The sequence below is a fragment of the Rhineura floridana genome, chromosome 3 (assembly GCF_030035675.1).
Source record: "Rhineura floridana isolate rRhiFlo1 chromosome 3, rRhiFlo1.hap2, whole genome shotgun sequence".
Taxonomy (NCBI): Eukaryota; Metazoa; Chordata; class Lepidosauria; order Squamata; family Rhineuridae; genus Rhineura; species Rhineura floridana.
In genome coordinates, this window is record NC_084482.1 from 158198446 (window position 1) to 158217581 (window position 19136).

Consider the following 19136-nt stretch of genomic DNA (forward strand, 5'->3'; position numbering starts at 1 on the left):
GCTGCATTTCCTCTTCCCCCTGGCGCTAGGGCGGAGTTGGTTGTAGGCTGGGTTTTGCCCAGTGTCGGAGTTCGCTCGGTTAACTCCGCTCGCCCGTGGCTACCCGGTGTGTAGGAGCTAAGTTGTACCGTGATCATGCCTATGAAGGGCAGGTTCCCCATCCGCAGGACGCTGCAGTACCTGAGCCAGGGCGACATCATCTTCAAGGACTCGGTGCAGGTGATGACGGTGAACTACAACACCTGGGGGAACCTCAGCGAAGGAGCCAGGTGAGTGCTACTGCCGCCCGTGCAAGGACCCCTCATGCCCTGAGCAAAGCCGATCTTGGGTAGGCTTCAAACCATCCGCTAGGTGGAGGTTGTATTCGAGGAAGGAGCCTCCCTTCCTCCCGAGAATCGGAAGGATGCCCGTTGCAAGAGTTGCTGTGTATCTCTCTGTACGATGGCGATGTTGAAACAGCCGTGATCTATTTTGTGTAGGGCTCGGTAATGTCTGGGCAAGTAGCCCAAAGGCAAGCCAAGAAAAGCCCGTGCGTATGGGGACAGGCATAGAGTCGGAGGCTTATAGGCCATCAGGTGCATAGCCTGCTCCATGCAGGAAATCCAGAGCTAGATGGCTGTCTAGACTATGCATTAAGACGTCTAAAAATGCCCACCGACCCACCCAGATCATTAGTTCCATTGTTGAGTGGCTTTTATTAAGTTTCTCCTTATTGCCAACCAAAATGTCCCCTCCTGTAACTTAAGCCCGTTAAATCTAGGCCTGCTTTCTGGGGAGCAGATGTCTCCAGGCCTGCTTTTGTAGTTTCCTTAATCAGACGAAGTAACAACTTGCTAGGTGTGTGTGTGTGTGTCTGTTTTGTTTAATATTATTTATGTTTATCCTATCTTTCTTCTAAAGAGCTCAAGGTGATGTATGCAGTTCTGCCTCCTCTCATTTTATCTTAACAACCACCCTTTCAAGTAAGTTGGGCCAGTCACCATCTCACAGCCTGAGGGCCAAGCAAGAGCTTCCTGGCTGAGCCTGCTTTTGAACCTGGGTTGTCTGATCCTAGCTCACCACTAAGCACTGCTCCACACTGGCTGTGTGTGGCTTTCATTTACACCACAGTAACTTACTCTTTTCAGGTGTCACAAGATATTTTATATTTGCAGCAAGAGGGGAACATGCCAACCCTTTTGAAGTCTGCATATATGGATAGACCTACTATGTGACATACTGGAGAGTAGGGAAAATTGCCTTAGAATTTGGGATCCTGCCTTCTGAATCGAATGTCTTTTTCCACACATCTAGACATTCAGCCTTTTTCTGCGCCTTTCCCTTGGTTTCCATGACGTGCCAGACTGAGAGTTCCTCTCATTTTTACTTTTTTCTCTTCCCATAGAAAATTTGTGTTTTTCAACATACCTCAGATCCAGTACAAAAACCCTGGGCTCCAGATCATGATGTTTAAGAACATGACACCATCACCATTCTTAAAATTCTATTTAGGTAAGTAGTGTGTGTGTGGTTTTGTTTAGCTTTTGTTGAAGTGCATTGAAATAGCGTCTGCTTAAGCAAAAGTCTTTCTAAGACTGTCAATTGACAGATGGGAAAATGAAGCATAACAGCAACCTTTGAAGGAGGCAATGCCTTCTATACGTCCTTGCTGAGGCAGTTGCCAATCAGACTTCATCAGTCAGTGCAGGATTATCACTGTAAGTCAGATCCTCGGGTACAGGGACCAAATGTGTCTACAAGTCCCTACATCTGGCTCTGGGGACTTTCCCCACACCACTGCACTCCCCAGCCACACCCCATCTCCCCAGGCCATGGCTCTCACCAGCCCTGCTTCTTAGTTTTCTTGAGTGTTTTTGCCTGGCTGGACTGTGCCCTTGAATTCTGATCATGCCCCGTGCTTGCCTGGATGGAGGATAGAGAGAGAGGGGTGTGTGAATGTGTGTAGAAATTGTACAAAGGTAATATTTACATTACCCACTTTTGCTTCTAGCCCTGCCCGCTACTGGCACATGGCCCTCAGGAGACTGCCTAAAAGGGAGGGTGGCCCTTGGACTGAAACATTTCCCTGCCCTCTGCTCTAAACTATCACATGTTCTGTTCAATGCTGTCACAAAATTCTGATTGCTTTAATTTCTTCAGACCAACATCACTGGGTTGTTTGCCTTTGGAGTATTACCACACAATAGCTTATGTTCACAACTGACTTTCTGGACCATTGGACACAGCATTCCCTTTGCTTGCCTTGCATATAGGATAGGTGGTAGGGGTAGATAAGCTATCCACAAGAGGCTTACAAAGAAGAAGCTCACATGTAGTAAGTCCATCTCTCACTGCTTCACCAAGCACTGGTAAGGGTGCAAGGGAAGTGCCTGGATAATCTGATAAAGTACCACCTTCTCTCTCTCCCTTCCTCAGCACTGATGTAAAAATCTTTATTTTACAGGTCCCTATTTAGTTCACTTGCCCTTGACCCACATAGATCAGAAGACGTCAGAGATTCCACAATTATAAAATACATAATTAAAACAACCTAAATCCACAATATCACAAAATAGGGTGGGTTCTAAAAATATAAATATACACACAGCCATTTGCAGAAGATTAGGCCATGCAACAAAATCCTGAATATTTTTATTTATTAATTATAATAAGCAGTTTACATAAAAGCAATTAAAATACAATTGTTGTTATGTGCCTCCAAGTTGACTATGACCTATGGTGACCCTATGAATCAGTGACCTCCAAGAGCATCTGTCATGAACCACCCTGTTCAGATCTTGTAAGTTCAGGTCTATGGCTTCCTTTATGGAATCAATCCATCTCTTGTTTGGCCTTCCTCTTTTTCTACTTCTTTCTGTTTTTCCAAGCATTATTTTAAAAAAAAAACAAGGAAGTAGAAAAAGAGGAAGGCCAAACAATAAGATGTCCTAAAAACTAGATAAAAAGAAAAACTAGTTTGTCTCCAGGGATGGTGTTCCATTAGTACAAGGTCTTTGGCCTGCCCAACGGGACTTACTCTCTTCCCTGCCCTCCCCATCTACACTGGGGGGTGGGGGGGAGGGAGAGGCGGTCTTGTTATATAGGCACTAACAGGGCGACTTCATTGGATACAATCCTAGGTATCCGAAATAAATTAGCAGTGTACAGAACAGAATTAAAAATTAAGAGTCAAAATCCAGGAAAGCTTGGGTAAGCATGCAAGTTTTAAAGTGACATTTAAAGATCATTACTGTCACCGCCTGTGGAATAAGGATATATTTTAAACTGTGGTAACCTGCTCTGGAACTTCAGGGTGAAGGGCAGGCAAATTAAAATCATCATCATCATCCAAGGGTGGTAGCTATCACAGCTACGGTTCGCTTCTGACGGTCATCAAGTGACAATCCCTTGGTCATGGAATGACCAGCAGGGTCGCAGAAACTATTAAAGATCATCTTGATCTGTACTAGGGAATGCAGTTTGCTAAGGATCCTGGTCCCAAGTTGTTTAGACTTTAAATATCACAACAAAACCTTGATCTTGGCTTGATAGCTAATAGGCTGCCAGGGCAGATCATTCAACGTCAGTGTAGTATGTTTATAGCTGGGTGTCCCACTAAGCACCCTAGCAGCTGTATTTTCCACTAGTTCATGCAGAATAAGGCTGTCAATGGCTATGATCTACCTCTGCTTTCAGAGGCAGTATAACAAATACCAGTTGCTGGGAATCACAAGTGGGAGAGCGCTGTTGCACTCATGTCTTGTTTGTAGGCTTCCTGTAGGCATCTGGTAGGCCACAGTGAGAACAGGGTGCTGGAATAAATTTAAAAAGTTTAGCCTAATTCCACAGCCCCAATTGTCACCAGAAGGTAGTACTTGGGGAACATTGCTCGACTCCTTGGACTCTCCATTGTGGAGTCCCTCAGGGGTCGGTTTTGTCCCCCATGCTTTTTAACATCTACATGCAGCCTCTGGGTGCCGTCATCAGGAGTTTTGGAGTGCGTTGCCACCAGTACACTGATGACACGCAGCTCTATTTCTCCTTTTCATCTTCTACAGGTGAGTCTGTGGATGTGCTGAATCACTGCCTGACCGCGATAATGGACTGGATGAGAGCTAATAAACTGAGACTCAATCCAGACAAGACTGAGACACTGTTGGTGAATGCCTTCCCTGCCCAGATGGTGGATGCTTACCCTGTTCTAGATGGGGTTACACTCCCCTTGAAGGAACAGGTTCGTAGTCTTGGGGTTCTTTTCGATCCTTCCTTGTCTCTGGAGGCGCAAGTGGCCATGGTGGCAAGGAATGCATTCTACCACCTTCGGTTGGTAGCCCAGCTACACCCCTATCTGGACAGGGATGACCTCGCCTCAGTTGTTCATGCTCTGGTAACTTCTAGGTTGGATTACTGTAATGCGCTCTACGTAGGGCTGCCCTTGAAGACAGTTCGGAAGCTTCAGCTAGTGCAAAACGCAGCAGCCAGACTGCTGACGAGGACCAGCCGGTCAGCGCATATAACACCTGTTCTGGCCCGTTTGCACTGGCTACCTATTTGCTTCCGAGCCAGATTCAAGGTGCTGGTTTTGACCTATAAAGCCTTACACGGCGTGGGTCCGCAGTATCTTGTGGAACGCCTCTCCCGCTATGAACCGACCCGGTCACTTCGCTCAGCGTCTAAGGCCCTCCTCCGGGTACCAACCCATCGGGAAGCCCGGATGACAGTTACTCGATCTAGGGCCTTTTCTGTAGTGGCCCCCGAATTGTGGAATAGCCTCCCCGAAGAAATACGCCTGGCGCCGACGCTTCTATCTTTTCGGCGCCAGGTTAAGACCTGGCTATGCTCCCAGGCATTTTAATGTGTTTAATGTTACAATTTTAAATCTCTTTGTTTCAGTTTATTTATTGTGATATTTTGTATTTCTGTACTTTTAATCTTTTGTACACCGCCCAGAGAGCTATTCGCTATGGGCGGTTTAAAAATGAAATAAAATAAAAAATAAATAAATAAATGTAAGGACCACCATAGCAGCAGCTGCTGTGATTGATTGATTGATTGATGTCCGGCCCTTCCTCCCAGCAGGAGCCCGTGGCAGCAAACAAAAGCACTAAAAACACTTTAAAACATCACATAAATGACTTTAAAATACAATTTAACCCCTGCGCAGTCCACTACAATTGCATTCAAGGTATTTGCCCGAATATGTTTTGCTGCCTTTGCAAACAGAGCTGTTTTATATGTAACATGCGGGTTGCAATCTGACATTAACCAACAAACTTTCACGTAAGTTAAATTGTACTTTGTTTTTGTATACATATATATTCTTTCGGGTTGTGATGGCTTTTAGTCAAATACAATAGAAAGATGATGAAATGAGACTTTAAAATACATTAAAACATCTTCAAAAACATTTTTTTAAAAGCTTTCAAGACATCTTAAAGAAAAAATGGTTAAAAACATTGTTTTTTTAAAAAAGGTTTTAAAAAATATTATTACTATTCTTGTTGTTATTTATTGCCCACCCTTCACTGACAGGTCCCAGGGCGGGTTACAAAATCTGAAATACAATATGAAAAAGAATTATAACACATTTCACTTACAAGAATAAGGTGGGTTCTGAAAACATACATCTCAGGAGCTGAAGGCCAAAGTAAAGAGGTGTGTCTTTAGATTTTGCTGAAAACTGTATAGCGACGGTGCCAGATGCACCTATATGGGGAGGGAGTTCCACAACTTAGGGGCTGCCATGGAGAAAGCTCTCTCTTAGGCCACTATCCCCTGAACTTCTGAGGGTGGCAGATGAAGGAGATGGTCTCTGAGGTATTTGGGGCCTAAGTCGTTTAGGGTTTTAAACACTAACGGGAGCACCTTGAATTGGGCCCAGAAACCAACTGGCAACCAATGCAACTGTTTTAGAATGGGTTATACGAGCTCTAAAAGGAACCCCCGCCAGTAATCTGGCTGCTGCATTTTGGACCAGTTGAAATTTCGAGTTGCTTTTAAGGGCAGTCCCATGTAGAGCACATTGCAATACAGTAGGGCCCCACTCATATGGCAGGTTAGGTTCCAGACCTCCGCCAAAAAGCGGATCAGCTGTAGCGTGGGGGTCTGGAACCTAATCCACTGATTGCACCAGAGGAGGAGAAGATCAGCTGTACAGCTGATCTTCCCCTCCGATGTGATCAGCTCGAGCACGGGAGTCTGATTGCGCCAGAAGAGGAGATCAGCTCGAGCGCACTACAGCTGATCTTCCCCTCGTCCGGCACGATCAGCTGGAGTGCGGGAGTCTGATTGCCCCGAGGAGAACTTCAGCTGTAGCGCACTACAGCTTATCTTCCTCCGGCGCGATCAGCTGGAGTGTGGGAGTCTGATCGCGCCAGAAGCGGAGGAGGTCAGGTGTAGCTCCTCCTCCAGCTGATCGCCCTGCTGGCACCGTATTAGCACAACGCTGAAAAGCGGGGCGCCGAGAAGCAGGGCCCTACTGTAATCCTAATCTGGAAATTACCAGAGCATGGAGTACTGTTGCCAAGTCATCTCTGTCCAGAAGGAGTCATTGCTAGTGAACCAGCTGTAGCTGCCAATAGGCACTCTTAGCCACTGAGGCCACCTGAGCCTCCAGTGACTATGCTGAATTGAGGGGTATCTCCAAGCTACAAACCTGCTCCTTTCAGGGGAGTGCAACCCCATCCAAAACAGGCCGTCTTCTCATCTGGACTTGAGAACTTGCAACACATAACACTTCTGTCTTTTAAGATTCAGCTTCAGTTTGTTGGCCCACATCCAGCGCATCACTGCCTCCAGACTAGAGATGTGAAGGCCTGGAAAAAAAACAGCAAAATTTGGGGGGGGGGGAGAGGGGAACATTTTTTTCCCCAAAGCCTTGGAAAAAGTGGAAAAAATGTAGAAAAATGGATTATAGAATATTTTATTTTAGCATGATGAATAAAATGTTTCATTGAATCTTGCCCCCCCCCACTTTTCTCAGTTCTTTTTATGGGAATGGATGCCTTATGTCTGCTTGACACTATGGAGGACTAGCGGAGATATAAATAATTTTCTTTGTTATTAATGTTGATGGTTTCTTCTGGGTTTTTTAATTGTTTTTTTTGCCTGATCCTCATAAACTGGCAAAACAAAAGAGGTTCCTTACAATTCAGGTGTTCCTTACAGTTCCGTTCAGGATCTTGCAGATCCATTTGTTACCAAAAAAAAGTAAAAAATTTAAATGTAAATTCAATTTGTAATAATTGTTTGAATAAAATGTATGTTTAATATACCAAATGTGATAATTTATGCCATACTAACTTGTACATAATTATATTTGATGTTCCTGAACTAACAAATTGACTTTGAATCTGTAAAAAGTGCTAATATTGCATTTTTTCAATTTTTCTGAAAAATTCCATTTTTTTTCTGGAAAAAAATGTGGTTTTTCCCCATGGCTTCAAAATTTCCAGAAATTTTACATATCTACTCCAGACACCTGTCTAGCACCTCAACTACCTCTCCTTTTTCAGGTGGCACAGAGAGATAGAGCTGAGTGTTATCCACATATTGGTGACACTTCACTCCAAAACTCATGATGACTGTTCCCTGTGGCTTTATATAGATGTTAAATAGCATGGGGGACAAGACGGAACTTTGTGGGACACCACAGGGAAGTTTCCATGGTGTTGAACAGAAGCCTCCCATAACTACTTTCTGGAAACATCCCTGGAGATAGGAGCAGAACCACTGAAGTACATTGCCTACCACCCCATCTCCCTGAGTTGCTTCAGAAAGATACCATGGTCAGTGGTGTCAAAAGCCTCTGAGAGGTCAAGAAGAACGAGCAGGGTTGCACTCCCTCCATCTCTCTCTTGACAAATGTCATCAACCAGGACGACCAAGGGAGCTTCAGTTCCATGACCGGGCCTAAAGCCAGATTGAAATGGATCCAGATATTCAGTCTCCTCCAAGCATGCCTGAAGTTGAACCACCACTACCTTTTTGAGCACCTTGCCTGAAAAAGGGATATTTGCCCCTGGGCAATAATCATTTATGGGCCCAGGAAGGACTATCGCTGTCCAAGAACAGTTGTACCAATCTAAGGTCACTTGGGGCTTCAATGACAGTGATGGATCTTGGGGCATCCCCAAACTACATACCTGCTTCTTCAGATTGAGAACAGCCCATCACGAGTCTCTGTCTTATTTGGATTCATTCAGTTTATTAGTCCTCATTCGGCCCATGACTGCATCAAAGCACTGGTTAAGGACATGCATGCTTCTCGTAATTTAGATTTTACAAAGAAATAGAGCTGGGTATCATAGGCATACTGGTGATACCGTGCCCCAAATCTCCTAATGAACACCCCCAGCAGCTTCAGATAGATATTATATAGCACTGAGGACAAAATGGTGGCACCCTGCAGATCAACTGCAAGGGAGCCAAGACAGTCACCTAATATTACTCTCCCAAACCAGCCCTTGCCCCCTAACTCAGAGACAATTGAGGATATCTTGGTCAATGGTATCAAAAGCCACAAAGATCTAGGAGAATCAACAGGGTTGGATTCCTCTATTAAAGACGATTCGGTGGATCGAGGCAGATTCTGTCCCAAAACCAGGACTGAATTCATACTGGAATGAGTCGAGACCATCAGTGTCATCCAAGAGCACTGCAGCTGAACTACCACCACCCTCTCAATCACCTTGTCCAAAAATGGTGTTTTGATGCCCAAATGGTAGTTGGCATAGACCACTGAATCTGTGTGTGTGTGTCTAATACCCAATTAGAGCTCCCCCAATTGGAGGAGAGCTTTGCGCATACCATGGACTGTGAAAAAGACAAATAACTGGGTGTTAGAACAAATTAAACCAGAACTACCACTAGAAGCTAAAATGATGAAGCTGAGGTTATCATACTTTGGACACATCATGACAAGACATGATTCTAGAAAAGACAATAATGCTGGGAAAAACCGAAGGGAGTAGAAAAAGAGGAAGACCAAATGAAATGGATTGATTTCATAAAGGAAGCCACAGTCCTGACCTTACAGAATCTGAACAGGGTGGTTCATGACAGATGCTATTGGAGGTCGCTGATTCATAGGGTAGCTATAAGTCACAATTGACTTGAAGGCACATAACACCCAATTATTTGTCTTTTTCGCAGTCCATGGTATCTGCAAAATTCTCCTCCAACACGAGATTTCAAATGAGTTCATTTTTCTCTTATCCACTTTTTTCACTGTCCAACTTTAACATCCATACATAGAAATCGGAAATACCATGGTCTGAATGATCCTGACTTTGGTGTTCAGTGATACATCATAGCATTTGAGGACCTTTTCTAGTTTTCTCATAGCTGCCCTCCCCAGTCCTAGCCTTCTTCTGATTTCTAGACTATTGTCTCCATTTTGGTTAATGACTGTGCCAAGGTATTGATAATCCTTGACAAGTTCAATGTCCTCATTGTCAAGTTTGAAGTTACATAAATCTTCTGTTGTCATTACTTTAGTCTTCTTGATGTTCAGCTGTAGTCCTGCTTTTGTGCTTTCCTCTTTAACTTTCATCAGCATTCGTTTCAGATCATTACTGGTTTCTGCTAGTAGTATGGTATCGTCTGCATATCTTAAATTATGGATGTTTCTCCCTCCAATTTTCACACCTCCATCTTGGTCCAATCCTGCTTTCTGTATGATATGTTCTGCATATAGATTAAACAAATAGGGTGATAAAATACACCCCTGTCTCACACCCTTTCCTGTGGGGTACCAGTCAGTTTCTCCATATTCTGTCCTTACAGTAGCCTCTTGTCCAGAGTATAGATTGCACATCAGAACAATCAGATGCTGTGGCACCCCCAAGTCTTTTAAAGCATTCCATAGTTTTTCATGATCTACACAATCAAAGGTTTTGCTGTAATCTATAAAGCACAGGGTGATTTTCTTCTGAAATTCCTTGGTCCGTTCCATTATCCAACGTATGTTTGCAATATGATCTCTGGTGCCTCTTTCCTTTCTAAATACAGCTTGGACATCTGGAATTTCTTGCTCCATATATGGTAAGAGCGTTTGTTGTCGAATCTTGAGCATTACTTTACTTGCATGGGATATTAAGGCAATAGTTCAATAATTACTGCATTCCCTGGTATACCCTTTCTTTGGAATTGGGATGTATATTGAATGCTTCCAGTTTTGGGGCCATTGTTTTATTTTCCATATTGACAATTTTTTTTCAAAATTTGGACAGATTCAGTCTTAGTAACTTGTAGCAACTCAATTGGTATGACATCTATTCCTGGTGATTTGTTTCTTCCAAGTATTTTAAGAGCAGCTTTCACCTCATTCTAAATTTTCTGGTTCTTCTTCATACGGTTCCTCCATGAATGAATCTGTCATCCTGGCATCTCTTTTATATAATTCTTCAGTGTTGCTTCCATCTTCCTTTTATTTTATGTCAGTCATTGATTTCCTTACTCTTGGTTTGAATTTCCCTTTGATTTCTTTAATCTTTTAGAATAGGGCTCTTGTTCTATCTTTTTTGTTGTACAATAATTATTGTAATAGTTCTCTTTGTCCCTACGTACTAGTCGCTGTATTGTTGCATTTAGGGTTCTAACCATGTTTCTATCTCCTTTTGCTTTTGCTTTCCTTCTCTCTTTAACCATTTTAAGAGTTTCATCAGTCATCCATTGAGGTCTTTCTCTCTTTTTAATTAGTGGTATTGTCTTTTTGCATTCTTCCGTGATCATGTCTCTGACTTCAGTCCATAGTTCTTCTGGTTCTCTGTCAGCTAGGTTTGAAGCCTCCATCTGTTCCTTATTTGATCTTTAAATTCTTCTGGGATGTTATTTAAATTGTATTTTGGCATTATGATTGCTTTGTTGTTCTTCTTTAGCTTTACTCTGATTTTTGATACGACCAGTTCATGATCTGTACCGCAGTCTGCTCCTGGTCTTGTTTTTGCAGAAAGTATGGAACTTCTCCATCTTCTGCTTCCAGTTATATAATCAATTTGATTCCTATATTGACCATTTGGTGACGTCCATGTGTACACTCGTCTTTTCGTTTGCTTGGAAGATGTGTTTGCAAGAAACAAATTGGCTTCACAGAATTCAATAAGTCTCTCTCTTGCTTCATTTCTGTATCCTAAGCCCCATTTCCCCACAATTCCTAGTTCTTCTCTGTTCCCTACTTTTGCATTCCAGTCACCATAATTATCAGAGCATCCTGTTTTGGTGTGTGATGAATTTCTTCCTGTACTACGGCGTAAACATTCTCCATTTCCTCTTTTTCTTTGTTTGCCGTTGAAGCATAGACTTGGATGATGGTTATGGTGATAGGTTTCCCGTTAAGTCTCATTGATATCACTCGCTCAGACCTTGCGTTGTAGCTCCTAATTGTTTTTGCTACATCACTTCTCACTGTTAGTGCAACCCTGTTTTTCTCATTTCCTGCATAAAATGTTTTGTAGTTGCCTGAATGAAATTGTGTCATTCCTGTCAATTTTAATTCACTCACGCCAAATATTATAATGTTGATACATTCCATTTCTTTCTTGACAATTTCTAACGTTCCCTGGTCCATGCTTCTCACATTCTATGTTCCTATGTGTATGTCATACAACTCCAAACTCTCCTTTTGCATCTGTGCGCATCAGCCTCTGGCTTCCTTTCGGCTTTGCCCCAGTGGCGTCATTAGTCACAGTGCTACTCGTACTTGTCCTTTGTTCTTTCCCAGTAACTTGATGAGTGCCATCTGACCTGGGGGTCTCATCTTCCAGCACTATCTCATGTTGCACATGCTCAACCCTCCACGGCGAGCACAAACCAGCCAGGATGGTTGTGGGTCAAGATACCGTGTAGTAGCCTGCACAGCTGCAAGCTGTGTCTTGTATGCCTTGTAAACACCATCTGGGGAGGTTGTGGTCAAAACATCGGTAGAGTTTTATATATTTTAATTTATATCCCATCTCTCTCTCCAAGATGTGTAATGCACCTTCGAAGTAAAAGTAACAAAACTCAATAAATAATAAGATGAAAAAGCAGCAACATAAAATGAAAGAGCCAAAGTAGCAGTAAAACAGGTCAAGTAAAAGTTCAAATTGAAAAGCAGCAGCAAAACCAATAGACTGAATTAAAACTACCCAGAAACTTATAAGAGTAAACAGCAAGCATATGGATCGAGCATTCCTTGGATGGAATGGCCCATTCCCTGCTCACTACCCATCTTATCTCAACAGGTAGGGATGTCCGTAAAGCCCTCACCAAATGCTCGTAAAGCACCACCAGGTTCATATAGCAGCAAGCAGTTCTTAAGATGCACTGCTCCCAGGCTTTTTCAGGCTCAGAATTTTGAATTGGGCTCAGAAATACATAGGAAGTCAAGGAAGCCGTTTCAGAACATGTGAGATGTAATCTATGCCAGTCAGCAATCCAGCTGCTGTGTTTTGAGACAACTGATGTTTCTGAAAGCAAAGCAGCCTCAGATACAATGCATTGCAGTCATGCCATGGATGTGATTTCTAAAAAACTCCTGTAGGTTTGCTGTAACACTCTTTTTTCTACAGGTAATGGGGAGCAAGTCCTGGTTGATGTCGAAGAGAAGACTAACAAAGAGATAGCACAACATGTTAAGAAAATTCTTGGGAAAAGCGAGTAAGTAAAATATATGTATGAAGGAGCTCTGAACCTTGTTTCATTCTGTAGAACTACCCTGTTCCATAGACCTGGGATGAGGATAAGCATGTTTATAATACATAAAATGTGTGTGTGTATGCACACAAACATGCTACTACAACTCCATCCTCCTACAGGCTTTAAGTTCTAGCCTTTAACATAAGCTTTCCAGCAAGTCCACACACACACTTTGTTATGTGTCCACATAGCCACACACACACTTTGTTACAAATGACCTTGTCAGTCATTTATGGTACCACTTGATTATCTGAAAAGGTGAGTTTAGGGAAACAACTGTAATTCTTCATTTACAGTAGTGTCATTGCCTGGAGGCAATTCTTATTTGTTCCAGGCATCTTGCTTGTTACAAGCCTAAAGACCATCACAGATAAAAAGGTTTTGCAACACTTCCCCAAATGTTCAAGTCTTGAAGAATCTATAGGGGAAGGGACTGGTCAAACCTAGCACACCGATTAATGTCCGTACAGTGCTAGGGAAACAGCCCTGTGATACTTGATGAATATTCATAGTGAGCTAGAAGCAGGCCCTCGGCTTCTGCACCAAAAATAGTTCCAAACAGTTAAGGACTGGGCTGATTCCAGCAGTTAAGCGTTGTCAGCAGTTTGACAGAAAGCATGAAATTGGACTGCAGCATGTCAAACAAAACGTTATTGTTAAAAGTTATACTTTGCTATTAAAGGCTTGAGGAGAGGGGACGAGGAACTTGTGTCCCTCTGTGTGTTAGGCTTTCATGTGCTATAAGCCCTCACCAGCATGGTCAGGGAAGTTGTACTTCACAAACATCTGGACACCCACTAAGAGTTATTTGAATGGGTATCAGTTTGATGGTTGTGATGCATTGATCACTGTCTAGCATTTACTGTCCTCATGGTGAATTCTGTGTTTATTTCGTTTTTGTAGAGAAACCCTCCAGGCAGAAGCACAAGAGAAAATGAAGCTGCGGCATCCTGCAACATTTGGCCCCAGAAAATACCACTTGCGGGAGTGTATGTGTGAAATTGAAGGCCAAATTCCCTGCCCTGGTAGAGTGCCATTACCAAAGGAGATGACTGGAAAATATAAAGCTGCCATGAAAGAGAGTGCCACTTCCTAAGCCAACTTTATAGGAAGCTTATCTACAGCAGGGATGAAAGGATTCAGACTGCCAAGAAACTGGACATCTTAACCCAGATGAGAATACATTTTTTACAAAATACCATTTAAGTAAAGGAAAAATAGCTGGACTGACTTAAAGCAAGGAAGGATTAATATTTAAAATAAAGTCATGAGATTGTTCTTGTTGTGGAGTGGATTGTAAATATGTATTTGCTATCTGTTTTTAAATCAAATAACAGATCTTGGTAGATCCTTGGTTTAATTATGTTCTTTAACATACAACTACCCAAATACAGAATCTTCTCTATGTAATGTGTTTTTGGGTTGGCAGGCTCCCCTTTCACGTTTTTTATTTTCTTACATTTATATCCCACCTTTCTTTTTTCAAGGAACCCATAGCAACATACAGGTGGTTCCCTGGAGATCTCCCATCCAGGCACTGACCAGACCCGGGCCTGCCGAGTTTCAGCAAGGTGATGGCCACATGCATCTTCAGATGAAACCCTAGGACCTAACTAGATCTTTTGAGTGTTGGTAGCTCTGTGGCTTTAACAAATCAAGCTGTAAGGGTGTATAATACCGGCTAAAGCCCCAGAAGACAAACGTAGCTGAAAAGAGCTCCAGTGGTTAAGGATAGAGCTACACTTCAGTGCTTGCCCTTCTCAATGTCTATCCAAACCAGCATCAACTGTGCAGGTTTGCATAATATGCTTATCGCCCTGGGTTCCTACTGCAAGGAAGGGCAGGATATAAGTCAAATAAATAATAAAATACATGTGGCAGACTTTAAATTGCCAGGGCATGAAAGAATGGAGTACACATAGCTCCCAACCAGTCCAAAAACTTCATTTGATAGTAGATTAAACTGCCCCATATGAAAAACATGAGAAGTAACATCTCACTCCTGGATGGGGTTTGTAATGGTGGAGGGGTATAGTCAAGACGTCTTTTTCTCTTCAAAACCACAGGGCCATTGGGCAACTTGGAACTACAATTTACTCTGTTTTTCCACCAATCGTAGCTTAGAGGCTGTTCTTAGCTTCTTTGATGATAAAACTCAGTGTATATGCATAACTTGTACTATGAACAGGCCTGTTTTTAATTATGTTTCAATACTTTTTAAATTTGTACAAGAAAAATAACTATTAAAGCTGGATGTAAATATGTTTATTACAAAGAAGCTTTATCTGTTGGCAACAATCAGTTCAGAGGTGGGTTCGCAAGTTGAAAACAGGAGATGCTGCATATCATTCCTGTTTCCAATGTTTAGACAATTCCTTACATAGCCAAAATGGCACCACACAGTCCTGCAAAAGTATAAATAAAACTAAAGGAAAAATCTTAAGAGGGGGGGAAAAACCCTCCTATGGCCCAATGAGGACCGTATGTTCTTATTAGCCACAGAAGATGCAAAGTGCATATAGAAGGAGCTTATTGATTGGCTGACCATTTATGTAATAGGAAAAAAATCAATCTACACATATACATCTAAACCAACATTTTATTTTGTCAAAGCTTGCAAATTAGAGTAGTGCATGCAATTGTAGAACAGATGTCATCAATGTTAAATATCACAATGGCATGGTTTTGTTATGTTTCATAGTGTCAATTCAGTAGTACAAATGGAAGGCTGTCAAAATGTGAATCTATCCTCAACCTATCAGGAAAGGTAGCTATATTTCACATTGACTTACAGTCATGGAGCCTACAAATCAACATAGTTACTAGTATACTATAAGCATGTCTTAAGAGTATTAGATTATGAAGTACATAAAAACAAGGCAGAATGGATGTAACTAGGAAGCATACTTCAAATGTAAAAAAACCACTGAACATTTATTTGGGCAGAGATATACAAAGTATGCCAGGTGAGTGTCTTGCTGCCTGTAATAAAAGATATATAGTTTTCTTTTAAATAAACCTTAGCTGGTCAAAAAAACCTGTAGGGCTTGTTTACACTAGTTATTTATTTACTGCATTTTACCACTCTGGTTAGCCTGTCCTGTTAGGTTATGTGCATCTGTGTCATAAATCTACTCCTAGTTGCTCTGAATTAAGGGGTCAAGGGAGAGATTTAAAACTTGAGTCACCTACCCTTACTACTGTAGTCCTAAGTGCTGTTTTCAGGTCAGTTTCCACAGGATGGCTGAACACAATTCTGAGTGCTTATTAAAACAAGCAGCCATTGAGAAGTAGTTTCAGCCAAGACTTGATATATCAAGTTAATTATATAGCTAAGCCTATTTTCCCCTCTAAAGGAAAAAATAAAAGGGAAACTATGAGGAATGTTTCTCTTTTCAAATAACCTAAAGCCATACCAAAAATAGAAAAAAATTCTTAAAGCCTAGGATGTAAAGTGCTACCTTAGTTCTTGACCATATTAAGCATCCCCCAAATAACAAAACATTTCTGTAAACATTTTTCTAGGATCCCAACAGTTTGATTGACCGGGTTTATAAGTCCTGAACCCACTATTAGTGTCTTGCTACTCTTGGATTAACCCCTTTTTCTGTGTGCAGAATTTAGGTCAAAACACTTTTGCATGTGTGAAAATCTCTACCTTTACATAGTAAAACTAATTCAGGTATCAGCTGCTGGGCCTTCCCCCCATTCACAACTTAAGCAGAATTTGGCTTCTAGAAGTCCATATTATTCGGGTGTCAGTCTCCATGTGTGACATTCAAAATGTTCATTCTTTTAAAAAATCAGATATGAGCAAATCAGGTTCATTCGGTACAACTGAAACCAGAAATAGTTTGATAGCTCTTCTGATACATACAATTCTTTTCACTCCTCCCCCCCCAAAAAAAATTCCAGTTCATATTTGGAGAGTAAAGAAATATCCAAAGCAGAGATAAACAGTTCAATCCCAAGCATCGCTGCTCCACAGCCTCCATTTAGTTCAACAGGGCTTACGTTTGCACAGGCTCTCCATACCAATAAATGGAAATTGCACCGCTACAGTGGTTGGTAGATTAAGCTCCCAAAATTGTGCGTTTCATGCTCTCCTGAAGAGCACACCATGATCATTCTTCTGTTACAGGGAACAAAGCAGTTAAATCATTGTGTGCATTCCTTAGTATATTTTATATTCAAAAAAGGTATCAAACCTTGACAGAGGTAGCTAAATGTTATTTAAAAATTAAGGGCAGGCCTTTCTCACACCTGCAGCCAAATCAACTGCAGATCATAGTTGGCTTCAATTGGACTTGCAATTGATAGTGCACTCCCTCATGGCCTCTCTCTTGTGGTAATTGGTGCAATCCACCCACCCCCATTTGCATGTCTACACTGCAGGAGCCAGTTTAACAGTCATAGCATTTTCATTAGCCCTGGAATTTGAAGAACAGCTAGCTCTAGGAGGAGGCAAGAAGAAAACTCTCAGCACCCTCACAAAAATGCATTTCTCAGAGTTCCCAGGAGGAAGCCATTAAAGTAAAGCCAGTTTAAGGTTGTAATATAGATGAGCCCTGAAAAACAGGTGATGGAGGGAACAGAAATTCATCTGGGTTTTCAATTTTCTAAAACAAATTACATCTATAACATTACATCTAGTCATGTCTATTTTAAAATCCCTTTATATTATCTTTTGTATTGCACAGTCAGATCACTGGCCTTTATACTGTGCAGGTCACTGCATTAGCAACCTGCTTTTTAACACTTGTTCTTAGCATATATGGTAGGTACATGTATCTGCTAAAAGGCACCATCTCAGTTCATGGTTGACACAGAATTTACTAGACATTCTGGGTCCCTTGTTAGTGGAAAAGCCAACTTAGAAGGCCGTTCGGCAATACTTCAACCACCTCCAAAAACAGAGGGAAGGATTGTAGTTTCCTGCATTTGAAAACATCTGTTTCCTATTAGTCTACACAGTTTACATCTGAAATAAAACAGATGCTAAGAAACAAGATCATGTTCTTAACAGGCTGGACATTAGCAAAATCTGAATAGTGGAAATGCCTACACCAAAGTGCATAAGATTAAACTCAGTCCCAGAAATCCCTCTTGCAACACACTTCTCATTTTAATTCCACCTGTCCTGCTTTGCCTCTGGGACAACTGAAACTGTAATTTTATGTGCATGGAAACAGCCACTAGTTCAGCAGCTGGATTTTTCCTTTTGTTTCGCTAGTGTGCGTTTCAGTTCTTTTAAATTCTCAGTCAGCACCTCTACCTCATCCATCCGCCCACTGTGTTTGGCATCAAAAATATAAGCTTTTATATTATCTATCTGTTGAAGCAGTAATTCCTCTTCTATGTTGTCCTCTGACACTTCATCATCATCTTCAAAAGGATTCATGGAGGAAGATAATTCCTCAAATGGATTTCCAGATTCCTTATGACCTATGGGCACATGAAATTGATTTCCAACAGCATCTGCAAAGGGATTTGGAGCACTGACAGCTATTCCATTTGCTTGCTGACTGTCCTCATATTCAAATGGGTTATATTCTTTTTTATCACTGTGCAAGTCTTGGGTGGGCAAGGAAGACACCCTGGAAGACTCTTCAGTAAAGGGGTTATCAGGTTTCCTCTTAAGAGTGTTAACTGCCGGCTCATTTTCAAAAGGGTTTATAAGGACACTCTTATTTTGCTCTATTACTCTGTCATGCTCTTGGACTCCTAGAGATTGAAGGGGGAAGACTGGGCTCTCAGTAGCTGGCAGCTGGTCACTATCACTTGGTGAAGATGCTTTAGAACCTGGGTTACTTTTATTCTGAGTGGTATCAAGGTCCAAAGCCTGTGCTATTTGGTTTATGCTCTCTTTCCCAATCTCCAGCTTACTGGCCTTCACTTCTCTGAAATCCAGGGAACGTGTCCGTGAGTGCTGAGACATTCTTTTTTTATGTTCCCTCTCCCATTCCTTTTCACAAAGGATCTGCAGTTGTTCTCTCTGCATATCCTCCATCTCAGCCTGCCTTCGAGAAAGCTCAATGGCTCTGTCAGTTTGCTGTTGATCATACTCATCCTGAAGTTGTTGCAGGTTCTCCTGCAACATCTGGACCTCATCTAGACGATTTGCTTCCTTGGCTTGCTTAATAAAGGATGTGATATTGTCAATTTGCTGAAGAAGCGGGTCCGCAAGTTCTTGCTGGCGAGATATGCTGGCAGTGGGTAGCCAACCTTCAGCTTTCTTTACTGCAACCCGTTTTGGCCGGTACACCTCACCGTTGGATGCTGCCAAAGATCTGGAAGCATAGTCCATGTGCTTCTCCTCCAATCGTCTCTGTGATTCAAGTGCTGCCTAGCCACAAATAAATGAATAAGAGATTTAGAAATAAATGTTCTTATGCAGCATCTAAACTTACTATGAATTAGTTGCTCTCGTTTGAACCTATTTGCATTATATGGAAATATGCTCCACTAATTTCACTGCA

At 41.9% G+C, this 19136-nt stretch overlaps 2 protein-coding genes across 9 annotated transcripts in view; one reads left to right on the forward strand and one right to left on the reverse strand.

The window, feature by feature from the left end:
- Window positions 1-15694, forward strand: MRPS25 (mitochondrial ribosomal protein S25). Its single transcript, XM_061618467.1, has 4 exons — window positions 1-269; window positions 1385-1491; window positions 12531-12618; window positions 13561-15694. Exons 1-4 carry the CDS (start codon window positions 136-138, stop codon window positions 13751-13753), a joined length of 522 nt encoding a protein of 173 aa, XP_061474451.1. The 5' UTR covers window positions 1-135; the 3' UTR covers window positions 13754-15694.
- The window catches only part of RBSN (rabenosyn, RAB effector), a 25026-nt gene continuing 21132 nt past the window's right edge, over window positions 15243-19136 (reverse strand). For all 8 annotated transcript variants that reach the window (XM_061618463.1, XM_061618464.1, XM_061618458.1 and 5 more), the window contains one exon: window positions 15243-19003. In XM_061618463.1, coding sequence (XP_061474447.1) covers window positions 17858-19003 — 1146 coding nt within the window. In that variant the 3' untranslated portion in view covers window positions 15243-17857. The remainder of the gene's footprint in view (window positions 19004-19136) is intronic.